The 27,299-nt window shown below is 40.2% G+C and overlaps 1 protein-coding gene across 2 annotated transcripts in view; it reads right to left on the reverse strand.

Annotated features, from left to right (window-relative positions):
• The window catches only part of arhgap10 (Rho GTPase activating protein 10), a 52,998-nt gene that overhangs the window by 12,270 nt on the left and 13,429 nt on the right, over positions 1-27,299 (reverse strand). For both annotated transcript variants that reach the window (XM_063476086.1, XM_063476087.1), the window contains exons 2-19: positions 24,770-24,865; positions 24,571-24,632; positions 21,528-21,599; positions 21,211-21,312; positions 19,622-19,732; positions 18,899-19,003; positions 18,202-18,331; positions 17,600-17,706; positions 17,369-17,463; positions 16,647-16,728; positions 16,416-16,458; positions 16,242-16,310; positions 15,726-15,800; positions 12,499-12,583; positions 10,995-11,053; positions 9,519-9,624; positions 6,069-6,228; positions 3,587-3,728 (exon numbers count right to left, since the gene is read on the reverse strand). In XM_063476086.1, coding sequence (XP_063332156.1) covers positions 3,587-3,728; positions 6,069-6,228; positions 9,519-9,624; positions 10,995-11,053; positions 12,499-12,583; positions 15,726-15,800; positions 16,242-16,310; positions 16,416-16,458; positions 16,647-16,728; positions 17,369-17,463; positions 17,600-17,706; positions 18,202-18,331; positions 18,899-19,003; positions 19,622-19,732; positions 21,211-21,312; positions 21,528-21,599; positions 24,571-24,632; positions 24,770-24,865 — 1,701 coding nt within the window. The remainder of the gene's footprint in view (positions 1-3,586; positions 3,729-6,068; positions 6,229-9,518; positions 9,625-10,994; positions 11,054-12,498; positions 12,584-15,725; positions 15,801-16,241; positions 16,311-16,415; positions 16,459-16,646; positions 16,729-17,368; positions 17,464-17,599; positions 17,707-18,201; positions 18,332-18,898; positions 19,004-19,621; positions 19,733-21,210; positions 21,313-21,527; positions 21,600-24,570; positions 24,633-24,769; positions 24,866-27,299) is intronic.

Consider the following 27,299-nt stretch of genomic DNA (forward strand, 5'->3'; position numbering starts at 1 on the left):
CTTGTGAAGTCATAGACAGGAACCTAAGAGACAGCTGGGAGAGCCGAGCTCTTGTTTTTCACTTTTACTGTGAAGTAAAGATTGTGCTTTTAGGAGATGAGGGAGGCACAAAAGGATAAATGTAAAAAAAAAAAAAAACAACCACAAAACAAAACCAATAAATACAACATTTATCTTTCCCCCAATAAATACATCAATTATGAAAATGTCTAAGAACTGGCTTTATGTACAGTACAGTGATAAACTCTTGAGCCACCCTCATTTCTTTATATTTTGCTAATAAAATAGGAAATGTGTGCAGTGATTTATTGAAACGTGCAAACATACATGGAAGTACAATATATAGGCCAAAAACAGAGTTTGTACATTTCTAATGAACTTGAAAGTCAATATTTGGTATGAACACAGCCTGATCTTTCTTAGGCAGCTGCTTCAGGAATAGTTCTCCAGGCTTCTTGAAGGACATTCAAAGCTCTTCTTTGGATGTTGGCTGCTGGCACTGTTCTCTCAAGATGATCCCACACTGCTTCAATAATATTGAGGCCCGAGCTCTGGGGAGGCCAATCGATGACCAACAGTGTTACACTGTGAGTCTTTCTATCCAAGTATGCTTTTACTGTGCCGGCAGTCTGTTTGGGATCATTGTCATGCTGAAAAATGAAGCTGTTATTGTTACAACTTGTTTCCTATACGCAGCACTAGATGTGAGCAGAATATTTCTGCTAACCTACTGTTCAAGTCTTTTGTTTAGAGGTGGAAACCCATCAAAAGAAAGTTTGCTTAGAAGGTGGTGATGTCAGGATATAAATCTGGTTGTAAGAGACAGAAGATGGCCTGAGGGTCTGCACCAAAGATTAATTTGAACTGTAAATCATGCAAAGATTCTCTAGTGGAGTCCAAGAATTTAAAAAAAATCTATTGATTAAACTTTAGACCACTTTATAATGAGTTCAATTTATTTTATGCATTATTATATAATTTTATCTACAGATTTTGACAGTACATTTTTTTGTGAAGTGCTCTAAGAAAAAAATCACATCTGATGAAATAAATATTAAAAAAGCAAAACACACCCAACAGTAATAAACTGGCAGCTAAATCTTTAGCACCTTTTACATTTTAATTAAATCAGTAACAAACATGCAAGTGATCTGTAATCATCTTGAGAATAAGAGCCTTGTAAACTGTAGATGTTGGAAAGCTTCCTGACACAAATACTCTGATTAATGCACCTCTCTACGCATGGTGTGCCGTCACATCTGCGAGGATATCAGACACCCAGCACGGCACGTAGACTCATAAGAAGAGTCACACGCATACATAAACACTGCTCTCTCTTACCCACTTCAGCATTCTTAAATTGCTTTTACTCTTATTATGTGGGACCCATATAAAAGACACAAAGGTTAAAAAAGGATTATGCCTTTCATCCCTGATATTAAAATACCCCACAGTAAAAGCTAGCACAAGGGAGACAAAGAGAGGCAATCTGGTAAGCAGATTTAGACTCCTTTGGTATTGTAGAGGGGGGGGGATTTAACTGGCTGTGGATCAGAAACTGCTAGAGTTAGAGTGTTTGGGTCAGTGGGTCAGGTGACCAGCTCTCCTGATGTACCAGGGTGGGACTCTCTTATGTTGCAGTCTCCCAGTCAATCTTTAGAGAAAGTAAATTTTTCAGTAAACAAAAACACAGAAAAGACCCAGATGCAAATCCCTTCAAACAGTATTAGAGAAAGAAGGTGATTAAGTTCAGTGTGTCATCTGTAGACACTGTTATTCTGCATAGCACTCATAAGGGAACAGACAGAGTGAGTGATTTAGAGCTCAGCAGGGATCAGCGGTAACTACACTTAGTTGCCAGTTTATTTGTTACACCTACCTCAAACTAATGGATACTAATATTGTGCATCCGACAGTGATAATGTTTAGTTTTTGTTTAAACCCCCCATTAGAAAGATGCTGATTCAACTTCCTGATAATTCTGGATATTGACTTTGTGTTTCTGTTCAACAACACTGTATTACATAAAGCCTAACCTCCTTGGTGTACCTCACAACCTGGCAACACTCTATTATGATAATTAATGCACAAAATATGTTAGAGAGTGAGTGTACAAATTAGCACTAAAATAAATTAGCACTAAAGTTTTCCCTTTTCAGGTTCTTTAAGACAATACATGTTGGATTTTAAATTGTCCCCCAACAGAATCTCAACTGGCAGCTTCCTTGTGTAGACCTAGAACCAAGGTGGACCCCCTTTTTCCTTCAGAACTGTTTCTTTTTTTTTTTGCTGCATAGATTCAACAAAGTGCTGAAAACATTCCTCAGAGGTTTTGGTCCATATTGACATGATAGCGTCACAAATTTGCAGAAAATTCTTTTGGCTGCACATCCTCAAGATGCTCTATTGAACTGAGATCTGGTGACTGTAGAGGCCATTTGGGTACAGTGAACTCATCGTCATGTAAAAGAAATCAGTTTGAGACGATTTGAGCTTTGTAGTGTGGTGCGTTATCCTCCTGGAAGCAGCCATCCGAAGATGGGCACACTGTGGTCATAAAGGCATAGACACAGTCAGCAGCCATACTAAGCTAAACAGTGGCTTTCTGAATGATGGTCAGTTGGTACTAGTTGGCCCAAAATGTGTCAAGAAAATATTCTCTGCACCACTGCACCACTACCAGTTCGAACCACTGATACAAGCCAGACCGGCTCTATGCTTTCATGTTGTTTGCACTAAATTCTGGCCCTATCATCTGAATACTGCAACAGAAATCGAGACTCATCAGACCAGGCAAAGTCTATATAGTTTTCCATTTTGGTCCAGCAGTAGCCTTGGTTTCCTGTTCGTAGCTTAGGACCGGCATCCAGCGTGGTCTTTTGCTGCTGCAGGCCATCTGCTTCATGACTTAATGAGTTGTGCATTCCGAGATGCTCTTCTGCATACCTTGGTTGTAACCAGTAGTTACTGTTGCCTTCCTCTCAGCTTGAAACAGTATGGCCATTCTCCATTGACATCAACAATACATTTTTACCCTCACTGTATAGTTTCTTTTTTGTTTCATCTCTGTAATCTCTAGAGATGACTGTGTGGGGAAAATCCCAGTAGATCAGCAGTTTCTGAAATACTTTGCTATATTCTATAGACCAGCCTGTCTGGCACCGACAACCGTGCGACGATCAAAGTTATCGGTTTGAGCTTCAGCAGGTCATCTTCACCATATCTACATGCCTAAATGTATTGAGTTGCTGCTGTGTGGTGTATCCACATATCCACACATGGAAATGGAAGTAAAGTAATATTTTCCAGCATAACAGATTTATGTTCAGTTCATTTGCACTTACTAAAAGTCTCAGGGCAGGTATTACTCATTTGTTGCCACTTAAGACCTCTTGGGCGCTACAAATGAATAAATGCTAAGTGAGATGCTTGCTGAATCACTATAGTGCTTTACAGCTAAAGTGAGGAGCATTTGAACTTCTAGAGCAAAAAAATAAATAAATTCCTAAACACATTCACAACACCTTTCATTTAACACACCAAGAAATGTGAAAAATATACAGGTACAAACTTGTACATCTCTTACCATTCTGAATGTCAAGGGCTTGCGGATTGTAGACAGCCAAAGGCCGATTCTGTCGACTCATTTTCTTGGACTGCCTCGTGGGAGCAGAGAGCACTGGGGCAGCAGGTGAGAGAGGGCATGACTCGGGAGCATCTGTAAAGATCTGAATACACATGTGAATAAGTCTGTAGCAAAACACAGCATACACAGTGCAGATACTCCTAGACTGTTGAGCTGCAGCATGTCCTCAACTGAACCAATGTGTTTTGAAAAACTCACACTCTTTATGTAGTTGTGGATGGAAAAAGATATTTGCAGCAGCAGCAAGTTCTCCTAGGAAAAGTTGAGCTGCTCATTGATTGGACCCTAAAAACTGCATGTGAACAGATTCGTGTGTGTGTGTGTGTGTGTGTGTGTGTGCGCATGTGTGTATGTGTGTGTGCCAAAAAAATTAAAAAATAACTAAATAAATAAATAATCACTTCCCCCATCCAGAAATCCAGGGCTAAGTTAAGGTGACGTTTCTCCTCTGAAAAAAATTGACCCAAAGTCAAATAAACAAGGTTTGGACTTGAGGAGGACTGGCCAACTGGCAAAGCCTGTTTACACCGGGCCCGTGTTTACATATAAACTTCAGATGTGGAGTTAAAAGAGAATAGGGCTGCAGAGAAGAGGAAGTCTCAGCAGAGCCTCAGAAAGGATCACAGATGAGGAGAGGAGGGAGGTAGGGAAGGGAGAGGAGAGAGAGAGAAAGTGGCAGAGAAAGTGAGCGAGAGTGTGAACGGAGAGGCAGATAGAGGAGGGGGAGGGGGGGTGGGGGCATGAGAGAGAAAGTTTGTAGGAGAGAGGCAGATAGAAAAAGTGAGAAATCTGATATGGCTGAGAGTTTGTGCTGCCTCTCTCTTCCCCTCTCGCCTCTCTCTGCAGATGGAGGTGAATGTAAAGCAGAGTCTACTGTTGGTATCTGGGGGTATCAACAGTCTGGAGTGGGACTCAGCTGTGAGGGAAGTTAATGCCCGTCTGTCTGTCTGCTCAACTTTTCCCCTGCTCAAACATGCTGTACTTTCTAAAATGCTCTTGCTGCATTCTAACACTACATCCTTTATCAGCCGGCCAGTGCTGGATACCTCTAGGTAGTCTAAGGACACTAGCGGTGCGCGCGGGGCTGGCTGGTGTTGTTTTTGCACATTTGCGCACTCTGCCTCTGTATTTTCTCACACCCCATTTTAGATTTGTGAGTTTGGGTGGAGACATTATTCGTAACACGCCTCGTCTTCATTTTAATGAAGCTTGGAAGGAAAATAAACACGACGAGCTCCCGGTTTCATCTGATTCTATGCAGCGAGTGCAGCGCTGCTCCAAACAGATTAGAAAACTAATCTCAAACCTTTTTCTCTTCTGACACGGAGAATTATCCCCGTTTGAGGATTGACACCGATTAATGACATTCTGGGGGAGATTACATGATCCTGTGAACTACAGGTTATGAAACAACTCACAACCAAAATAAATGCATTCAGACAGGCCTTTCTGAATGTAATAAAATGTATGCAACAATCTACGGAGTAATCAAAAGGCTGAAATTGAAGAGAAAACCATGTGTTTGATTCTGGTAGAAGCACTTAGGGCTCCCCCTATTGGAGAGCCACACAAAAATATGTAAATTAAACTAACATCGAGCTTCTCTGCACCTCAATAACTGGGTGAAGGGTATTCTGTCCAAGCATGTTTCATTATCTGAGCTCTATGTCAACTCAGAAAAGCTTCCAATAGCCACAAATTACCCCATTATCTAGTATGATGCATGTTTTTGCCAGAACACTTACTCAAGAAAGCAAAAAAAGATTTTCAATGTACACGTATAAACCACCCTCACCAAAAACAAGAATGCCTGCAGAAGAAAAGAGCATCACATCTCCCCTAATTGAGACTCTTATTCGATCCAGATGAAACTCTTCTGTCAGACATAGTACAGTACGTGCACTTCTGTTCCAGCAGAGAAGTACCAAATAATAATTTAGGAAGCGAAACACAAAACTTCTAACAGTAATAAAGCGCCCCATTCCAAAAAAGACTCGCAAACACATTTTTTGCTGCACTAGCACATTTATAATCTGTCAGTTTCGAGTAATTATGCGCCACACAGGTAGGTAAACAACAAGGTGCTGTGAGCAGCTTACTGATGTCATGTCACCTCAGATTTCATTTCGTGCTGTCACTTGTTACCTGGCGCTGCCTACAGTGCTTAGGTTTTAGTGAATATAGTTGCGGACTGCGAATTGCAAAACAGTTGTATAGAAAATGTTGCACTCGCAGGATGAATTCAATGTGAAGAGTCAACGCAGTTAACGTGTGTACAATCAAAAAAAGACAATAGAATACAATAGAAGGATATTCCTATAGACACAGTATATATAGAAGATAGTGTTATAAGTAGACAGTTATACAGTCTATAGAGTGCACTCCACTAGGCATATGATAGATCATAAAGTCTGTGTGTTACCTTTTCATGGTGTTCAATGAGGATTTCCACCACAATGTTTTGGAACTTAAGGTCCATGATGGCGGCGACAGTCTCCTCCTGTGGCCTCATTAATGTGGGTCCGAACACCACGCCCAGGTTGGCCACGGTCATCAGATTCTGCTTGCTGTGTGCCGCCACGCTGGGGAAAATAACCACTCACATTATAGCCACTTAATTTCAACTAAATAACTTAACTTCACAAAGACAGGGTAGTCCAAGAATAAAAAAGGGCAGAGCTCCAGTAGCATAACTGTAATGGGTCATTATTTCCCCCTCCCCCCAAAAAAGTTACATAAGCAGATGAGAAAGGGAATCCAAAAATAATGTTAAATAAAGGCTTAGTCACTGGCTGAAAAACAGCCCTTAAACACAAGACAAGTTTTTTCTACCCTTCAAAACTGGAGGTGGTAAACCACCCAGATCTGGATGCACTCATCTTCCAGCTCATTAAGTTAGTAGATGGTGGCCTATGCAACAGCTAGTTCAAAGGCATTTTTAAACCCAATGTAAAATAATGAATTTGATGCCAGCAACAAATTCCAAAAAGTTAGGACAGGGCCATGCTTATTGCTGCACTCCAGCAGCTCTCCTGTGACTGGGAACTGAGGAGACCAACTGCTGTAGTTTTAAAAGCAAAACGTTTCTCGCTTGAGATAGGGTTTCAGCTGTCGGGGCCTCCTTTGTTATTTGTATTTGTATTTGTAATTTCATTATGACGCCAATAGGCCCTTTCAGACATGCACTCCTTCCCATTAATCTGATGGTGTTTGAACTTGTCGGCTTCGTGTTTGTATGAGCGCCCTGGCCACAGTTGCGATTGCAATCTTACCAACTTGGTGTGTGTGACTTTTACTTATTTTCTCTACAACACAAGTCTAAACTGCATGCAGTCACATTAGCAGATAGAAACACACGATTAAGACTGCAAATCTTGTTCAGCTCACTGAAAGGTTTGAATGTTTGCTTTTGTCATCTAGAATCGCTATTCCTTATTCAGTAAAGGGGCAGCTGAAGCACGCACAAGCCCGAAAACACAGGGACACTGCTTCTAGTGACAGTGACAGATGGAACTAAAGAGTGAAGTTACACTACTCTAGCGTCACTGTTGACAATGCTTGTGGGCACAAGGGCAACAAGTCTTGAAGCACATTATGCACAGTATGCACATGTTTGGTGTCTCTTTTTGTCATTGTTACATTTCTCAATTAACCCAGGGGGAATACTAATGCAAACCTGACCCAGCATCCATGTACTGTACAATGTTTTCCATGTCAGGAAAGGACTCATGGATGACTCGTCAATGTAGGATTGTAGGTAGAACCAGTTTAGTATCCTGAATCTTTTATTTTGAACTGTGCCACGGACTGTGGTTTAGCAAAATCTGTGCACATCTTTTTAATAACTATGGTGCCTTCACAGATGAAAATCATCCTTGCTATATGCATTAATGTAACCCCATGCTATTACAGATTCTGGTTGTGATTCTCAAAAGTAATTACTAATTTCAAATGCCCAAATTCTCTGCAATTTTAGTTTGAGAGTGCTTAAAACTGTTGCCGAAGTATTTGCTCCTGTAGTCTTTCAGAGCATTAGCAGCGGTTAACACATTCACCTTACATCCAAAAGACCCCTGGTTTGAGACGGGGAAGAGACACGAACCTAGCCTCAAAGAAGGGTGGCTTGTTCGTGAACTCCTAGTGCTGGTCCCAAGCCTGTGAGGTTAAGGGTATTTCATGTAAAATGTGTGCCAAATCAAATATGCAGATCCATTTGCTGTGCTGATCCTTTGGGAGCAGAAATAAGGGAGCAGCTGAAAGTACCACGGAGTCTTTTCCTCTGACTCAGTGGCATTCACAATCACATTACTGATCAGTTCTGTTTGTTTGTTTTTTTAACTTTAAACAACCTCCCTTTTATTGTTTTGTCACTTGTTGATGGCATCAGAGTCAAGCATATATTTTTGGAAAATCACACTTTCATTTTACTTTAGTAATTGTAATTACAGTGTTGGTTCACATCCCATTAATGTACATGTGAAAGACATTAGCCAAACTGACACCTTGCAGCACTGTATGGTGCTTTGTGTCATATGAAATGTATATAAAACGCTTAAAATGTAAATCTCCACACTACAAAAAGACACTACAATTAAGTTTAATTACTATGAACTTTCTATTAATATTTTTGTTCACGTATAATAATTTGGGGGATTTTTTTTCAGATTTTCTTTTCAAAAGCACACAACATGGCCATTGATTAAGCTTTCTCTTTGTGTTCTGAATGCGAGTATGTATTAATCTCAAAAGTGCTCTTCATCATACTGCCAACACTGACATGTGATCCACCTTACCGAATGATATTTACATTGAGGAAAGACTGGAGTTTTATTTAATGTCACCTACATCCATTCCAAAACTGGGAGTTCAGTAGGTACAACTATATTAAGTGGTCAAGAAAAAAAAAAAGTTGGGAAAACCTTTATTTGAAGAAAAAGTTATACGGACAGGTGAAGAGATTTCATACTCCAAATATGATGATATGCAGTGCAGCTGCAGAGAGACAGTTTAAATAGCTTCAAAGGATGCCTTTGAAGACAAAAACATTGGTGACAACTCACATTTATAACATCTCTGAAACCATTTCAGATAGGAGTGTGAAATTCTGGCTTTGCTTCCTTCCCCTGCAGGACATGCACACACGCCAACTTCAGAAAAATATTCGAGTCTCTCCAGTCTGGAGAATTTCACGCTGGATAATCCAAATTCAATTTCAATAGCGCTGCCTTTTTACCACAGCCTGATTCTGCAGCGGGTTTCTATGAAATAAGATCCACCAGACTTTCACTGCCTCAGGGAAGAGGGATTATTTACTTATCTTCAATTTGCTCATATTTAGTTTATAAAAAGCTTGCTGAGGTAAAACCTTGTAATGTTAGCTAACATTATTTCTTAAAATCTTTCTTCCTATCTAATCTCGCAAATGGAATGATGCACAATAGTGGTCCGTCCAGGGGTGTATACAGTAATCTCAAGAGAGGGCTTAATTTGAGTGGTCTATTTCATTTCGTTTCACCCGTGGGCTGCAAAACAGCATGATGAACAGGTACGGCAGGCTACTCAATCCTCCCTCAACAACTTTAAATATACAACAAAATGACCTTAGAGAAAGCAAAAAAAAGAAAAGAAAAAAGAATCGAGACGCTTGTGGCATCAATTTTCTTACCCAGCAGTCACTGAGTAGACAGAGAAGAGATGGAGTGACAGCAGGGAAGGGGGAGTGAAGAGAGTGGGAGTGAGGGAGAGAGAGAGAGAAAAAGCATGTGGAGTGAGAATAAGGAGACAGACAGGAAGAGCAGAAAGAGAGAACTGAGAGAGAGAGAGAGGGGGTGGAGATTGGCTGAACTATGACCAAGGAACTATGAACACTCACTTGGCCAGATGCTTCATAAGCAGCCCGAGGACTTGTCGATTCCTCTCCGGTAGTTTGTGGACCAGGCAGTGGACGGCTTGGATGCGAGACTCGGGACTACCGCCCTCTGTTCAAATGCAGAAACAGCCGTGTACTCATATTAAACTACAAGGAATTCTCTGTGCTCCTTGCGTGGCAAGGAGCCAGCACAGCTCAGATGGTACACTGTACAGTAGGAAATTTAAATAGATGATGAAAAATTCTAGTCGCTGCTGATTTGAGTGAGGTTTCGAGGTAAAGAGCCCTATGTTACTTCAAAAAGGCCTAAAAGTATTTATCGGAAGTCTGGGAATGTTTTAAAATGAGCAAAAGTTGGTGGACCTTTAAGCGTGCAACAATCAGAGGCTATCCCTCTCAAGTGTATGGGATTAAGCATTAGAGGAAAATACATCCCAGTTCAAATAAATGAAGAAGAGGTGTGATGGTGATATATGGTCTGAAGCCTCCCAGAATTTGGCAGCAGGGACCACTATGCTGGCGGAGAAGATAGCTTTACGTTACTGTCGCTACCGTATAAAGGGTTGTGTTAAAACCCCCAAGATCATCTCTTAAACACTTCCTCACACATGGGCATCTGACCGCCCACACGCTAACACACACAGGCACACAAAATATCATTACTATGGGAACGACAAGGATTTAAACATGGCAAAAGCTTCTTATGGATGCTGTCATCCATCAAAAAAAATATTCATTGCTAATCCATTTTTCCCCCCTCGTTATGAGGGCATTGCGAGAGCCTGATAAAAATGTCAACCTGATCCAATTATAGCACTTGTTGTAATAAGATTCAAGTTTGGCTTGATTTAAAACATTTCATACAGAAATTATGTTATGTGGGCAGAAAAAAAACCCCTATTTTTTCTCTTCTTTTTTTTCCTCTTCAAGGTCACTGGATGATTTTGATCCAGGATCTTTAATGGCTTTTTTGGCCACAAATTTAGTCCCATGTTAAACAGGTAGAGATTATATGGAGATTGGAATAAGCTCGTCTACAATGAAAAGACAAATGCAACTAAGCCAAAGGGAGCTGAAAGCCTCTTTGGTAAGGTTAGAATCAAGAACAAATGCACTGAGTGCTGCGAGTAACACACTGATACCACGCAGGAAGACATAAAAAGGTGATAATTAGCAATCAAGACACGCACACACCACACAATAGCTTTCAGACATAAAAAAGGTGACCACTGTTGCCCAACTTCCCTTAAAAGCACAAAGTTTAAACAAAGTTAGTAAAATTTAATTTAAAAGTGTTTTTACTGTGTCTCACTTCACTGCTCCTTTTCAATAACCCCCTGAAGAAGAACTAAGTAATGAACTCAGCTGCTTCAATTGATAAAATGCCCATTTCGCACTGATACGGTACATACATACACTTCTGTTTGCGTATGGTCTGCGCTCAGATGAAGAGCTGGTACATGAGGCGGTAGAACTTACTTGCGGGGCTAATGAACTCTTTGTAAAGTTCATAGGTCATCAGCGGCTCAGGAAGGCTCCTTCGCAGAGATAGTGAGAGAAAGAGAGACGGGTTGGGGGGCGGTGGGAGGGAGAAGGAGAGTAAAGTGAGCAAGAGGGACAGAAATAGCTGGCACACTGTTTTATAGGGTCTGCACACAGCAATGATTAATGTGGCCAGGCCAGGAGATGGAATTAGACGGTGCACGCGTTGAGATAACCAAGTTCATCTGAAGGTACTTTCACACTGCAGCTGGATAGTGGCCAAAGCTACTTAGCCTCAGAGGAAACTGAGGAGACTGAGGCTGTTTTACTTCAGCAGGTCATGGAAGTAAAAGACAAATTAGAAAAACACTGTGTTGATTTAATATAGCACGTCAATAATGATAAGGGTATGGTAACTAAAATGCTGAGGTAAAACTTCCCAACTAAGTAATGTCCCAGAGTCCACAGTCCTCTCCATCAGTCTGCTTTTTGGAAGTGGTCAGTGCACACAAGTTTAACCCCCCTGACTAGTTTCATCATTTACATTCTAATTACATAGCAGTGACTGTTTGAAGACCTCCACAGTGACAAAATAAAACAAGTAATCAAAACCCCCCCACCCCCAAAAACTGTATTAGTTTCTTTTTAGTATTTTTAATATGCATAAAAGAAAGCAGGCAAATTCCCAACTTTAAATGCAAATTTTCCTCCAATCAAGCAACAAGCAAAGCCAACTCAATTTGTTGCAACAGCATGTCGACAAAATCAGATTGGCATTTAAAATTATACCGCTTCATCTTCTTGCAGCCAAACTACATTTTTAATCTCTGAACTTCACCCACACTCGCTGCCAACCTGGAAGGAGTTATTGACTGTGGAACATGCATATCATGAGCATTATGAGCTCGCAAGGAGTTAATTATACAAAGGCACTCTGCATAATTAAATCTGTAGCCATTTTATAAAATAAAGCATCGACGCTGGATGCAGTGTTTCGCATTCAAGCAAGCGGAAAGGACCGCATTCATCAAAGGAGTTGTCGTGGGGTCAGAAATAGACTTGCTTGGATACACAACAGCACAGTTTGACGGTTTATAAGATGAAAAAAAATAATTACCTACTAAGCGTCTTTCCCCCCAAATAAGAGTTCCTGCATTCTTAACAGTGCAGCTATTAACATCTAATGAAGGCAAAAAGCTACTGTACTCTTGAGCTGCTGAGAAGGGATGGCGGTAAGCTCTATTTGTCATATTTCAAATTAATTAGACGAATTAATTAAAAGTTTGTTAATAGGTACAAAATACAGCAGTTCAACCAGAGGGTTCAGGTGTAACGTCGAGAGCTGAAGTGACTGCAAAAGCGATCAGAAGAATCAATTACCTTATTTAAACACTTGCTGTGCTGCAGTGTTTTAGTATCAGTGCTTGCCACTGCTTGGTGAAACAAATAACTCACAGGTGTGTGCGTGTCTTTCACATTAAAACATCACACTAATCCTTACCTCAGATAAAGCTTCAGTGCACTTGTTATTGTCTTAACATCCCAGTCTTCGCTGGCTGACAAATCCACTTCGTCGCTCTTCTCATCTATAAGAATCACAAACTTAGCATCACTGCAATTACTCACTGACTGAGGTATTCGCACCGAGGCGCCAATTAACTACCCTGTTCATATTATGCACAACAAATATGTGATTTAAATATGTAACTTGTAATTAGCCATATGAGGATAAAAAGCATTCCTGCTAGCCTTCAGGGGTCGAGTCTCGCCCCAGAGGATATGGAAGGAAGTTGCAGCATCTGTAGAGGGCTGCTGGCTTTATACTCATTACAAGTTTAATTAATCCCTTACTACTTCACTGACTCCACAGGGACTCCAAGGGTGTGTTGTGCTGAAAATTCGCGGGGGTGGGGTAGGGGGGGCTTTAGTCACACCGTAAGTAGCCTCTGATGAACTACAGAGGAAGTGCAATGTGTCAGTGAAGTGTTTGGAGTCTGACACATGTACAGCTTAGGGTCTTAGCCACCACACAGACTTTAGCTTCACGGGTGTTAGGTGGTCTGTTAATAGGAAATGTATTTATTTTTATTTTTTTTTATTTGATCTATCCACTGCAGGCAAGAAGACCGTGTGTCTCTCCGTCTGCGTAATCCACAAAATTGCCTGTCCAGTGTCAACTTCTGAAAGCAAACGTTTTTAGGAAGCATGTGTAGCCAGGTGTGTCTCCATATGTGAGACTGATGGAGTTTGCAGAGGCGCTGTAGTCTTGCACAAATAGGCCTGATTTGGCCAGGTCGGTGTATGCACAAACACAGCTGGAGCAGTTGGAGCAGCACTGATTGCAAAACTGTTAACGACACAGCATCCACCGAGGTGCAGTTCTATATTATTTTCTTTTGTGTTAGCAACAATAAAGACTAGGCAACCAACACTGTGCTGTGTGGGGACTTAAATAAGCACAGCGGCAGAGTGACATAACACCAGCAGAAAAACTTTTCATCATACAGAAAATATTAAGAAGGGAAAAGTTTGTTAAATAAAAATAGGGAATTTACTCTCCTTCACAGACTTTCAAATTTGAGGATAAGCTGATTGAAAGCCTGGTCCAGTATGAAAGTAAGCCTATTCATGAGATAAGTAAATACCACATCCTGACCCAAACCCAAACAAACAAGTGATGTGCAGAAATTGGAAATGAAGCGATGGTTGTGTGACGTATGTGCTGTAAGGATGTTCAGTGGCACTAAAATGTAAAGACTAAGATGTGCAACTGATGCCAACTGGAAAAAGAAGAAGGGAGGAAGCAAATGCTGTTCAGGATTAAGATGAAGCAACAACCACATGCAGCACCTGTCAGTGTTTGCTTCCTGCGTGACTGATTTGTTCTTTTATTCTCAAACAACCAGCTCACAGGTAATTCTTCCAAAGTGCCTGACCCACGGTTAAACACTTCCCCATAACTCTATCACGGTGGATTTAGGAAACGCCTATATCCCCACCTTTCCTGAAAGGTCTCAAACCAAAAATAGCTGACATTCAAACTAGAAAGGAGTCGGAGGTTATAATTTTTCTCTCAAGATTTTTCATTTATTAATTTTCTGTAAATTATATAGTCAAAAAAGCACCTCATTAGCCTCACATTTTAATAACAGCACAGTTCCTTCTTACTTCAGGTGTGGCTATTCAGAGCAGCTATTGCATGAGTTTATTTTTGCGTTGTGCACACTCACACTGCAAAATGTCCTAACCGCCTGCTTGGTTCATCTAGTGACAGATGACTCTCCTTTATCATCTGGGTTTTTTGGGCACAAAGAGGCCACAGTGTGCCTGGCGGGTCAATATTCAAGCAATACCATTTAACCAATGAAGGCATCTGTTCAGGTCTAATTCAGTGTTTAACAACTTTTGCTTTGAACTATAAAATATTAAATGTCTGACATTGCTCCTTGGAAATGTGCATTCATTAAATTTACCTATGCAATTACATCTGGAGGACCAAAACCTCCAATTCAGCAGCTATTATGACCATATTGCGACCGACACCACACGCTGCCCTGCCCGTTCTGTCTGAACCACAGACAGGTCAGAGAGGGAACGGAGCTCACTTTTACAGACTTCTTCCTGTTATATTGTTGTCTGTCATTCAATAGGTGCTGCTCTCTTTGTTTGTACTGTAATATGATGGGAGAATTTTGTATCACTTTGTCCTCTCAGATTGGACCATGGCCATGTTGGTGGGTGAGAGATGAAAAGGAGGAGGTGTGGGAGGATCCAAAGTCTTTCTTCAGGGTTTAAAGCTTGTTTCACCCACTCACTGTGAACTGTTGTATGCAAGAAATGTTTGTGAATGTGTCTGTGGAGAAATAACACACAACTGCTGTCGTACATATTAGTCATTTCAGGGATAAAATACGAGTTGCATTTACATAGAAATATTTAGGCACAGATGAAATCGTTATTTTTCTTGAAATGAGCAACATGCAAATTCTCAAGACTAGAGATGGAAGTTTTCTATACTTTAAGGCTTTAAAGAAACTTCCGCAGCGGAGCATTAATGGAGTCTACCGCATGAGTCGGCAGGCTGGAAGGCTGCAAGGTTTTGGAGAGGAAGCTGAGACAGGCTGGCGGCTGCCTGAGTTTGTTGTCATTCTGAACACAGAGCTGAAAGTGAGCTGGTGTCTGCTGGAGACAGCAGGAAACCAGAGAGCAGACAGGGAGCAATGGAAAGGACAGAGGACAAGTTCTATAGAAAGGGAGTTGAGTGAAAGGGATTCGAGACGAGTAAGAGGCATAAAGGTAATTGAGAAAGGCAACTGACAGACTAAGCCATCTGCGAGCACACAAGAGGCCATCTTACTGGCGTGTTAATGAAGGAAAAGCCAAAAAGCAGAAGAATGTGAATAGGATGGACCTCGTCGGGTTGTCTCGGGGGACTTAAAACTGAATGAAAGCGAAGCCAAGCTACACACTGGCACTTGTTGCACTTCAGAGAGCCACGGGTACCAGTGGGCTGAGTCACGGGATGATTTCCAATCGCTATCTTTTTAATATCACCCCTAACAGACACATCCAGACACATCCATTACATCAGCATATTCAACTAACTAGGGGCGACCTAATTTCACAGAGATAGTGCAGTGGCATTAAATTAAAATTTGTAACTTTATTCAGTCCTTACTTAAAAAACAAAAAATCTATGTGAGAAAAAGAGGAGAATGAAGAACTTACCAATCATCAATGAGAGGAGCTTCTGGACCTTGGAGCTTACCCCCACAACCCTATACAGGCCTTGGTCGTTAATGCCTAGAATGTAACAATAATAAAAATAATACACCTCTACTTGCATATTACTTACAATACAATAATGACAATACTGTATGTAGAAATAATATATTTGCTGCATGATTTCAATTTTAACCAAGTTCATTATGAGGTAACAGCATGCATAAAAATATCAGTTTTTCAGAGGAACTTATTATGAAGAGGTGGCCAGATAAGAGCAAATAAGTAAGAATAATGCCGTGAAAAGGCAGTTGCATGTCTTCAGTACAAGGTGCCTGCAGGTGATGCTGGGAAGTCGTTTGCCTATTCAATACTGGAGAAAGTCTGCCCCCTTGTGTACAGATAAAGGCTTGCATGCATGTTACCTATTATTATTACTATCCACCAACACTGAAATTTATCCTGCAATTTTCCATATGCTAGCATCAGATATTTACATTATTAAATATATTTATAGCTCACCTCTTTTTTCTATTGCACTGATGGAATTCTTCACAAAACTGAAACCAACATCATCCAACTGAGCGTCGACTACAGGTAGGGAAAAAATGAAGACGAAAAAAAACACCAATGCTTATAAAATTGTGATATCATATAATTTTGCAGATTCAGTGTCTGGCACAGCTGGATCCTTACTTCCTCGTTCTTTAGAATAAGTCCTCGTAAGATAATGCCCGATCTGTTAAAGTAACAACAACAAAAACAGACATAGAGTTTTAAAGTTTACACAGTATATTTTGGGGGAGTTCTAAGTATATGTTGGTGTAAAGCTACATGTATTTGCTCTCTACAAGATGGCAGTTAAAGAGAATGTATTAAAACTCGATGAGTGAGTGGTAGATGATGACATTGTGGAAGCTGACTCACAGGCTCCTTCCCACCCATGGCTTGCATCCAAAACTTGTGGTCATCCTCAGACAGAGCCTGCACTGTAAGCACCGTTCCTGGCCTGGGAAAGAGCCATACCACACTTGTATTAGGAAAAGCATCAGAGGTACAGTTTTGTAAAATATTAAGGAGTGCATGAAATGTACTTGCAAAAAAGCAACAACAAAAAAAAAAACACCCTCTGCCACATACATCTTAGATTGGTTGTACTACAAAGAAGAGGCCAGCTGGTTTTATGACACTTCCAATCATGTAGGAACAGATGGGTATCAAGTTACTCATTACAGGGCAAACAGATGTGTGCACTGACATTTCCATTCTAAATTTAAGGTATTGCTCTTCTATTAATACTACAGAAAAGGGGCGGCACAGGGTTAAGTTCTGTGACAAAATGGGATATATATATTACAGCATGATGCGTGAGGGCAGTCCTCCAAAACAACCCCTGCAGTGCTGCCCTCGGCTATCCAAAACACATAGCAACAAACACCAAGTGTGTGTGTGGAGCTAGGCCCTTTAGCAAAACAGATCTATGTGCTCTGTGGACAGTCTGTGGACAACATTTACATTGTGTTCAAGCAAAAGTCATCCAGCAGGCAATAACAAATAATGTGTCACCAGTAATCCAAATTAAATGACAAGTTTAGTACAAGCAAGATTTTATCACAGTGTGTTTGAGAACATAGTAAGTGACAATATACCGATCTGTTATATCGAGGTCTAAACAGAACCTCCGGTCCAACACATCTGTCGTTTTCCGGACACAGGATTTGAGTGTGATGGACTCCGTTTCCCCCTGGAACAAAAAAACATCAAAATATGGTTGGTTATTTAAAAAAGAAAATACATGACAAAATGAACGTTGTAATGGAAATAAAAGACTGAATAGAGTCTGATTTTTTTTTTTTTAAGTGTGCGGCACTGCCACTCACAATCTTTCCTCCTGATCGGTGGTCAAAAGTCACCATGTGCAGGATCTTTTGCTCTTTAACAAATGTGCAGTAACGCTTGACCCAACTTGAACCAAAAGGAGGTGGCCCTAGATGAAGCAAAAATATTAACGACATACTGTAAACATTTCACGTGGTTTAAGTCATAACAAGCCCTTTTGGGCTCTGCTGCAACACGCTAACACACAATTGACAGTTCCAGTGTGGTTCTCCCCGGATAACGCTCGCAGTTTTCGCAATGTCCTTTTTAGCGAGCGTGTGACAAAAAAATAAGCAGCAGTAAGCAAATTCAGTTAAAACATCTACAATGTCAGCAACTAGTGCAACTGCAGGAACTTAGCCTGTGTTTCAACTTTCTGAGTCACGCTACATCAATGTTGCTGCTGATTTACATAAAAATATCTGATATATCAGCTCCATTTACACATTTGTATAGCAGCAACAACAAAAAATCCCCTCTTCTAATTAGGAAGAGTTATATTTGTGGCTTTTTTTGTCGCCTAGAGTTTGGCTGCCTGCTGCGCTTTATAAACTAAAATGTTATACACATATTATTACACGATTGAAAACAATACAAGTCTTACGTTTTTCCTGTACATAGAGGTAGCCTTCAAAACTGATGGGACTCGTCTGTCTGTACTCTTGCGGTGCCTCTCTGATCCTCTTCATCAGCTCGTTTACTTCCGACCGAGTGCCCTCAAATCGATTCCTTGTCTAAGAGGGAGAGGAAGCAAGCGCACACTCCAGGAAGTCACTTTCGGCCGCTTGGTAGGGATGACCTTCCTATCCAGAGGCCTCATTAAGTCACATCTTGTATTTTTATGGCTTCCATAAAAACACATCAACTTTTTGAAATTAGCTGCTAATTTACAGTATATAAATGTAAAGGTAATAATGAAACGGTGTCCTGCAGGATAGGAGAAATCGAAACAACAGAGGTGTGACCTGAAGCGGTAAAGAAAACAAAACATATTTTTCTCAGGAGTTGATGGCCAAATGAAGATAAACAGACAAGTAAATACTAGATCTGAACATGAAAGGTAGAAAGAAGGCAGATTTATCGTGAGTTGATGTTTTTATAAAGGGAGTGATATGAAATCGAGTTGTGTTCCAGTTTAGTTAGAGGCCTATTTCCCTAATTAGTGATCAAAATGTTCTAATTTAATCTTCTGTTTACTACACTTAAGACCTTTCTTCTGTTCCTCTCACAGGGCAAGGGAAATGACATATATAAACATTTGCTATCATGATAACAATTAGGCAAAAAAAAGTATTATTTACATTTTGAATATTAATCTGCAGCGCTCGTTTATAATGGTCAAAGTCCTTGGCGAGCTCAAAGCCCTGGTGATAAAAGGTGAAGACTGTCTGAAAGAAGGCCAGCATCTACAAGGAAAACACATGAGACGAAGAAAAAGATCAGAGATAAAAGGTCAGAAAGTAAAAGAGAAACTTGCAAACTATATCCACATAATGACAGGATATGATGGAATTGTTTAGTAACTTTCAGTCAGGCAAAAACTTGTGACTGTGTAGGACTTCACATATTGCCTTTTGGTTTTAATACGGAAGGGGTTTGAGATTTCTGTCATAAAGCAATACTGTTATGACCATCTGTATCTGACATTAAGTGTCGGGGTCTGTAATTTTCCATAGTGGTTTTAGCTGTAACAAATCTACTAATCTGAGTCATTACTAAAATTACAGATTTCGTTTCCCCGGAAAGTAGATCCTTACCAACAAATATTTTCATATCTATTAGAAGGTAGGCACACTTTGTACAAGGGGAACTTTCAAAGACACCAACTCGATTTAGTGTGGGGTTGTTGAAAATGCACCCCTAGAAACAGAGCTCTACCTTTTAATCCATCATTTCTTATTGTAAATCAGGCTAATCCCATGTACTGTATACACTAGCACATCGGTTTTGTTTTAAGACATTCATTGTGGTATGAATGAAACACCGCGCCAGTGCTTTCATGCCATTTTAGGTCAGTTACTCACCGGTTCCACGCACTCAAACTTCTTTCTCTCTTGGATCTCCTGCAGTTTGCACACATAGTCCAGCGACTCCTCCTGAAAGTGCTTCCTCATGATTTCCACCTGCGTGTCTGCCTGGAGAGGTGGAGAACACACCCCATCATAATTATAGTTACAGGCAGAAGCGCGGAAGCAAAGAAGAAACATCACAATTTTAGTTTTTTTGGTGCAATTTGGGACGCTTGAGGTCTACCTTGGTATGGCCTTAAATTGGTATAGAAGACATACTGAAGTTAGTAAATCAAAATCTGACATCAATGTTTAGCTAATTTCTACCACCCCCACCAAAAAAACAGGTTTGCTGTGTGATCAACCTCCATTTTTTGTCTCTTCGGACAAAGAAAAGCCACACACGCTAAACCTTTGACAGGAAAGAGACGGAAACTGAAGGAAGTGCAGGGATCCGTCTTCAAGGACGGCAAAAGCAGTACAAGTCAAAGCGAACTTAAATGTCATTCAGACCGTACAAAGACTGCACAGGACACCACGGCTTCCTTCCTTGTAGCTTAATGTGCAAACTGTTGATAAAGTGAGAAACACAATCTATCTGATATCTATCTATCTGGCCATTATCACTGCTTCTTGTGCTTTGCAAGCTAGAGCTAACCCCACTGACTGAGGGTGAGAAAAGACACACCAGTATTCACATCTACGGAACAAGGGGGGACACTGAACTCTAACCTTGTATATATTTGTCCTAACAGTAAGGAATTTCAACACAGAAAAGATCTACTTATCTCATTTCTTTGATTGTTAGTATTTGAAAAATGCCCAGAAGTATCATAACCATCCAGGAACTACAAAACAGCAAGGCTTATAATACTAGAAATACATTTTAAGTGCCATAGAGTATATATACTTTCACTCTACGGCAAGTTTGTTTCAATATTGTCAAGTAAACATCCAGCTCTGATTACTACAGATACCAAAATTCTCACTTGTAGTTCACACACCAGGTTTATATTTAGTATAAACTGTTCACTGAGTTGTCCTAACAGCTGATGGAGTTCATGACCCTTGTGGCGAGGAATGAAATACGGGGTCTATTTATACAAGTCTGCTAAAAATCAGACTCTTGTCTTATAAGAGTCCCAAAGAATACAAAACCCTGCAGTCATGATGTTAACAGTTCTAACCACCCCCTGGTTGGTGGATCTAACGTATGGGCAAGCCTTACAGGGTTTCATCACAAAACACAGACAAAAACACTGTTTTGTAAAAGGTGGCTCAGTTCGCCATAACTCAAAAAATGTCAGCTCGTGGTAGTGCAGCAGGGATTGATCCACAAACTGCAGCAGCCACGGTCGACCTCGGAGGTGCGGTACAAAAGAGCACACATTTCCTTTTCACACAAGCCAGGAAAACTATTGCTGCAAGGCATGCCAGTGGAAACCCAAAACAGTCGACCAGGTTTTGCAGCCTCATGCCACCGAAAGATAAAGCCAGAACCGGAATTCAGACACTAAACAAAACATCTGCTTGAATAATCTTACTGTCATAATAAATTTATATCATGTACGTCACATAGAGAGGTCAGGCAATGATGAAGATACCTCTTGCAGTTGCGGCTCTTTCTTCTTTGATGACATATTTAGAAGCTTTTCCAAAGAACTGTAGTACTTCTCTGTTTCCTTTTCATATCTCTTTCTTTCCGCCTTAACAAAATACAGGGAAAAACAGCAGTAAAATTAAAGGCAAAGAAATACTTCCTTATTTTTGGGAACTAAAGTAAGAAGCTGTATGTGTAGTAAAATCCATTAAACATTAACATGAAACTACAAAAAGCATTTTTTTATAGTTATTAAGGGCATCAAGCCTACAAAAACCAGACTGTTTAAGGGAAAAATATTTTGGAATGAGAGGCCCTTACCCTTAATGCACCAAGCTGCTCTTTCCTGAACTTCTCCAGAGGTTTCATTAAGGTTTCTGTGATGTTCCTCATCTACGGAGAATAAATGCCTTCATTAGTGCTCATCTCAGTGACATGCTTCATTAATAAAACTTTTACTTACTTACTTATTTACTCACTCACGAGATTCAAAACTTTCCAGTCTTAACGAATGAGCGGCTCTCTGTAGTTACTTGCCACTACTCTTGCCACTTGTACCATGTTGCATAATCCATCCTTTCATTTTAATAATGCTGGCATGCTTTTCAGACATTTGCACATTGCAAAACAATGACAAGAACATTTGGAATTTTTATCCGTTACTGTCCTTCCTTCCTAGGTCACTTAAATAATGCTACACTGGCCCATATTTACATACTTGAACTGCCACATGAAAAAAACTGTGGACTACCACCTGGAGCATATTTGGCTTTGCACCAGTTGTTGTCTATTAGCATGCTAGCAAGGTAAACAGACAAAGTATAAGGCCACACTGCAGCTTCTCTGCTCAAAGTGAGTCAAGATCACATTGAACTGTACGTGTAAACATTGAGACTTCATTCCCAGCTCATCCTCTGCCAATTCCTACAAAAAAAAAAAAAAAAAACCCTACCCAAAACATAAATAAGTATTTTTAAAAAACTGTACTGCAATCATTCTCAGCCAAGATGGCTGCAACTTTATATAAACAGTATTAATAGAATCTTTGTGGAGATTTAAAGCTGAAGCTCCATTGTGGCTTCTTAACAGTTGATAATATGCCAACATTTGAGCGGCTCAGTGTTTCGTGTTTTACCTCTAAACACTACTAAATACTAAAAAAAATCTTTTTTTTATCTTCCAGTAGTGCATTATTAAAGTTACTGTACGTTATTTCATTCCTCCAGAGTTTCTCCTGTGCTGAGAACAAAGCATGTCTGTACTTGTTTGGCCATAGTACTTTTCCTTACGCTGCATGGTGATGTCATCGCACTTTACCCTGAGGAATCCTGCGCTAAGTCTGTGCTTACGGTCTGAGCCTGATGCTGTAACAGGCATCTCCGCAAGCTACTGATGATGGGTTCACTCCCCAACCCCAGACACTACACACACAGGCATTACAAGAGGATGGCTGTTTATACAAAGTCGCAATCCCTGGAAAGTCTGCATCTGAACTGTAAGAATGCTTCAAACTAGTAGCACTGACAAGTGTATCAATTCACTATTAGATGTGATTTTTGTGGTTATACTGGCAGCTATAATATTGCTACCTGTGGCAGAATAGCTTTATGGCAATATACGGTCATAAACACTTGCATTGTTTTGGATCTTGTTGGCGGTAGCACTTTATTTGATCTGGCTTGGTACTTAAAGTTGGGTGTGTGATGAGTGCTGTGCGTAATGTAGTTATGGACTCTTGCTCTCTCTGTAGCCACGCCCAGGCAGGGCATGTGACAGTGACCCTTAGACAGCCAGAAGGGGAGGATATGTGCAAACGCTAACAATATTGCAACAACAGCTGGAGAACATGCTACAAGTGCCTGTTACATATAAATAGATGCAAGTATCCTACATTATGAGTTACAGCACTAGACACTAGAGATGGCACGATACCACTTTTTTATGTCCGATACCGATACCGATATCATAAATTTGGATATCTGCCGATACCGATATTAATCCGATATAGTGTGTTTTTTAATCAATAAAACTGTTTTTTTAATATCTTGCTGCATTTTGTATAAGTTCATACTCAAGTTTAAATAAACAAAAACACTAAAGCTATTCTGTTATACCTGTATGTAAAAAATACACTGCACCCAAAATATTTCATATTTCAGCAATACTGATCAATCTAATAAACTTAAACCTACTCCATCCTCCCTATTCTGGTATTTTAAAGAGTACTTAGCAGAAATATTAAGCAACCTAACTAATAGGGTTGCAAACTCCCAGCAAAAAAAAAAATAGGGAACCACCCACCCTACACCTCATGATGCTTAATCGACGTAATCAACTTTAATTTGATGCAGTGTAAAAAAAAATGCACAGAAATAAATTATTTTTCAAGAATAATTAAACAGATTCAACATCTTTCTTCTACAGAATCGCAGACTGCACAGATGGTATCTTCCCAAAGGAGAAAGTACTATAGCTTACTAGGGTATATTAGACTTAACAGTTACTATATACAGTAATGGACTTCTATACATTTTACATCAGATTAAAACTTTGGGTGTAAGATTCAGATAATTATTTATTAAAAGCTAGACATTTTAAATGCGAATAAGAAAGAAAAGTATGTCTTTGTGCCCCCCCTTTTCCCTGTTAATGCCCTATCGGCCCCCCTGGTACACTTTGCTAGATCCGCCCCTGCACAGTTACCAGCCGTCAGCGACGTAGAAAAGGATCCTGGTCTAGAAAGTAATATTAAATAAATTCTAATGACAGCTTATCAAGGTTAAACGTGCTGCTGTTGTTCAGCTGCTGTTTTCCTCCTTGTGGTGCAAAGTGGGCCAAAAACAAAGAAGAGAGACGGACTCGCGACAGAAAAGCCGATCAGCTGATCATTAAGCAGTTTCATGAAGTAGCGGCAGGAGAGGGAGAGAGAGAGAGAAGAGGCAGTCGCTCCATATATCGGTCGTTAAGCTTAACGTAGGTACGCTTTACAAACATTCAGAGATGAACTTACACACTTGCTTTACTTCTCTCTGGGATCACTTCCTCGGAGATGAAATGCTGGATTGCTAGCAAGGCTACAAATACACACAGCCGCTCTATCAGGTGAGCACACTGCTCCGACGTGCTACGGTTATGAGCCGAGTTACGCCGTGTCGCAAGTTTTGTGACGTGCTTTTTTGATATTTAATGGATCGGATTACATTTTTTATTTCTCACCGATATCCGATCCAGCAATTTACGTCAGTATCGGACCGATACCGATACCTAATATCGGATCGGTCCATCTCTACTAGACACACACGCACGCACACACACACAAAAGGTACAGCTGGCTTTCAAGTAGGTTCTAACTGGTCACCCTCACCATCAGCTCTCTTTGTTCTTCAAGGTTTTTGAGGAATGCTGAGAACTCTTGCAAAGAATCATCTGAAGAAAAAACAAAAAAAGAATAACACATACAGGGTTAAAGATATTATAATTATCAGTTGCACTCGACTACAGCACGTGTTGGCAACAAACATATGGTTAGCGCCTTCAATATGAGGTGGTCAGCCCACACTTACCGATACATTTCTCATCATCGGTCTTTGCATCGCCAATGTACTCAAACTGAAACTCTCCCAGGCACTGGGCGAACTTGCGCTGTGCCATCCCAAGCTCTACAAGGAAATGTCAAAAACATAGTAAACATCAGACTCATTGTATTAAAAAAGGGTTTTACAATATAAATCATGACACACTACAACTGTGTGTCATCCTGGGCACCACCTGTGGAAAAGTGACATAATAAAGATAGTCTTGAAAAGTAGGTCTGCTGCACTTAGCTGTTAACCACAGTGCAAACATCCTGTCTGTCTACATCCTGTTGCACATCAAACCCTCGTGCACCAGCAGTGCAGGTACCACTGCTTCACATTTGCCACAAAACAGGGCAAACTATATTTAGCAAGTCACACAATACACGAGCAAATGCTGTGATGCTAACAATGTGATGCTTAAAAGCTAGACAGCTGTAAAGCCAATACATCTAAGTTAATATACACAAATTACAATATCGATTTCTCAAATGCAAATACAATGCAGTATTATATTTTCTTTTCCTAAATAAATGAAGAATTACATGAACCCCAAAACTTGGAAAATAAAATTAAATAAAATGTTTGGTTTCTACAGCACATTCTTTGGCAAAGCTTTTTACTGCCTGACTAAAGACAGGTGACTAGATTACTGGAAACTTAAAATCATCACACATACAACATGACAGCACAGCAGTTAACGCTACTGCATCACAGTGAGTGCAAAGGAAGCAAAATTGGCCAGAGGTGTGAATGTCAGCATGAATGGCTGTCTTTCTTCCTGTGTTAGCCCTGCAATGTACTGGCAACTGTTCCAGGGTGTAACTTGCTTCTCACCCTAAGACAGCTGGGATAGGTTCCAATATGGATGGAAGGACGGATGGATAGTAATCTGCCCCAACATACCCTAAAAACAGCATGAAGCATTCCTCAATCAACACCAAACTTAAGCAATGCAGATAACTAAAAAAAAAAGAAAAAGTCTTTCACACTGTTATTTGGATTCCTGGTTTGCTTGTGGCTCAGCTATTAAAAGGTTAACACTTTCAACCTAGACTTTATTCGTTTTGTTTATCTGAAACCCACTGCTGGTCACTCTACACTCTAAAGGTGTTAAATCTGTACCGTTCCGAAGCACATGAGGCACATTAAAACCAAAACACCTGTGATTTGGGTCCTCTAGCCAGTTGACGTGGAACTACAGGAAGTTTAGAGGATCTTCCAGACAATGGGACAGCTTCTTATTATAGTATTGTTTTTGCTCTAAGTAGTTTTTCATATAGCATTTGGAGGAAATGCTTTATTTTCTTGTGAGTGAGATCATTGTTGATGTAAGAGAAAAGTATAAACAGAAAATGAAGCATCTGAAATGCATACAAGCAGAACTTGCACAATCACTTTATTCCTCTTTAGCAAATATACTATAACAATAATAACTAAAACACAAGGACTCATGACTTGTTTGTGGCTAATGACAGATCACTGCCTGACCCCTGAACAACTGCAAGACACAGGACAGAATAACGTCACACCGTGAAGATTGAAGTGAGCTATAGTCATCCTTTTCTGTATATATAAATAGGACACTGCACAAGTTTCATTAAGAGATGCAAACAAAGAACAGCAGTAGAGTATCAAAGACTGACTCCTCTTTAAAGGTTGTAGTCTTTTATTTTATAAAGCCAGAAGAAACGAGAGGGAGGTGTGCTCGGGATGCCTTATTATTGTCAGGAAAGAATCACACCAGTTTCTGTAAGACTTTATTAGACAAATATTTATAGAAGACAAATGATGTCGTAAACTTGCTTGAATCACACCAAATACACGTGCAGCTCATATTCCTAATGTGCTTGTACTATAATGAAAACTTCATTCTGTCTCAGAGGTGACTTCTACCTGAAGTAAACACAACCTGGTGAATGATGTGTGTGAGTGCTCTAAATATGGGTTAAAAAGGTATTATTTTCAAAATAAAGGTATAGCAAATATAAGCCTGCCAGGTCATTATTTTGGAAGCAAACACATCTAAGCTATAGGTTGGAATTATTATTTTTTTGAAGGGACCGTAAATCTAGCAGCAATCTAAACCACACCGACAGCAAAAATTCAGCTCAGGGTGTGCAAGTCCATAAAAGGTGACTCTGGTCAGCCTGCTCTCATCCTTAATTGGCAGAACATGGAATGACTACAAACAACAGAGGCAGGACATATTTGCTACCCACTTTGATAATAGATAATTTATTGAGTAATACACAGTACTGCATAACATCCAATGCTTCTCTTTGGATCTGGCCTCCTGCAAACCTTACGCAATGTCTTCTGATGTGAAGACCTGGCAGTGCTGTTTAGGCAGTCCAAGAGAGGGACAGTGAGATTCAGCTGCGTAATCAATTAGTCAAAAGCACTCAGAAATTTCCCCCAAATGCTATTAAGGAGTCCTTCACCGTAATGCTGTAAATGCTAAATGTGGTTTGTCGCCGGCGTGCTGAAATCAGCAAGGCCTTTGGTGAAAACGCCA

Source organism: Pelmatolapia mariae, linkage group LG6 (genome assembly GCF_036321145.2).
Source record: "Pelmatolapia mariae isolate MD_Pm_ZW linkage group LG6, Pm_UMD_F_2, whole genome shotgun sequence".
Taxonomy (NCBI): domain Eukaryota; kingdom Metazoa; phylum Chordata; class Actinopteri; order Cichliformes; family Cichlidae; genus Pelmatolapia; species Pelmatolapia mariae.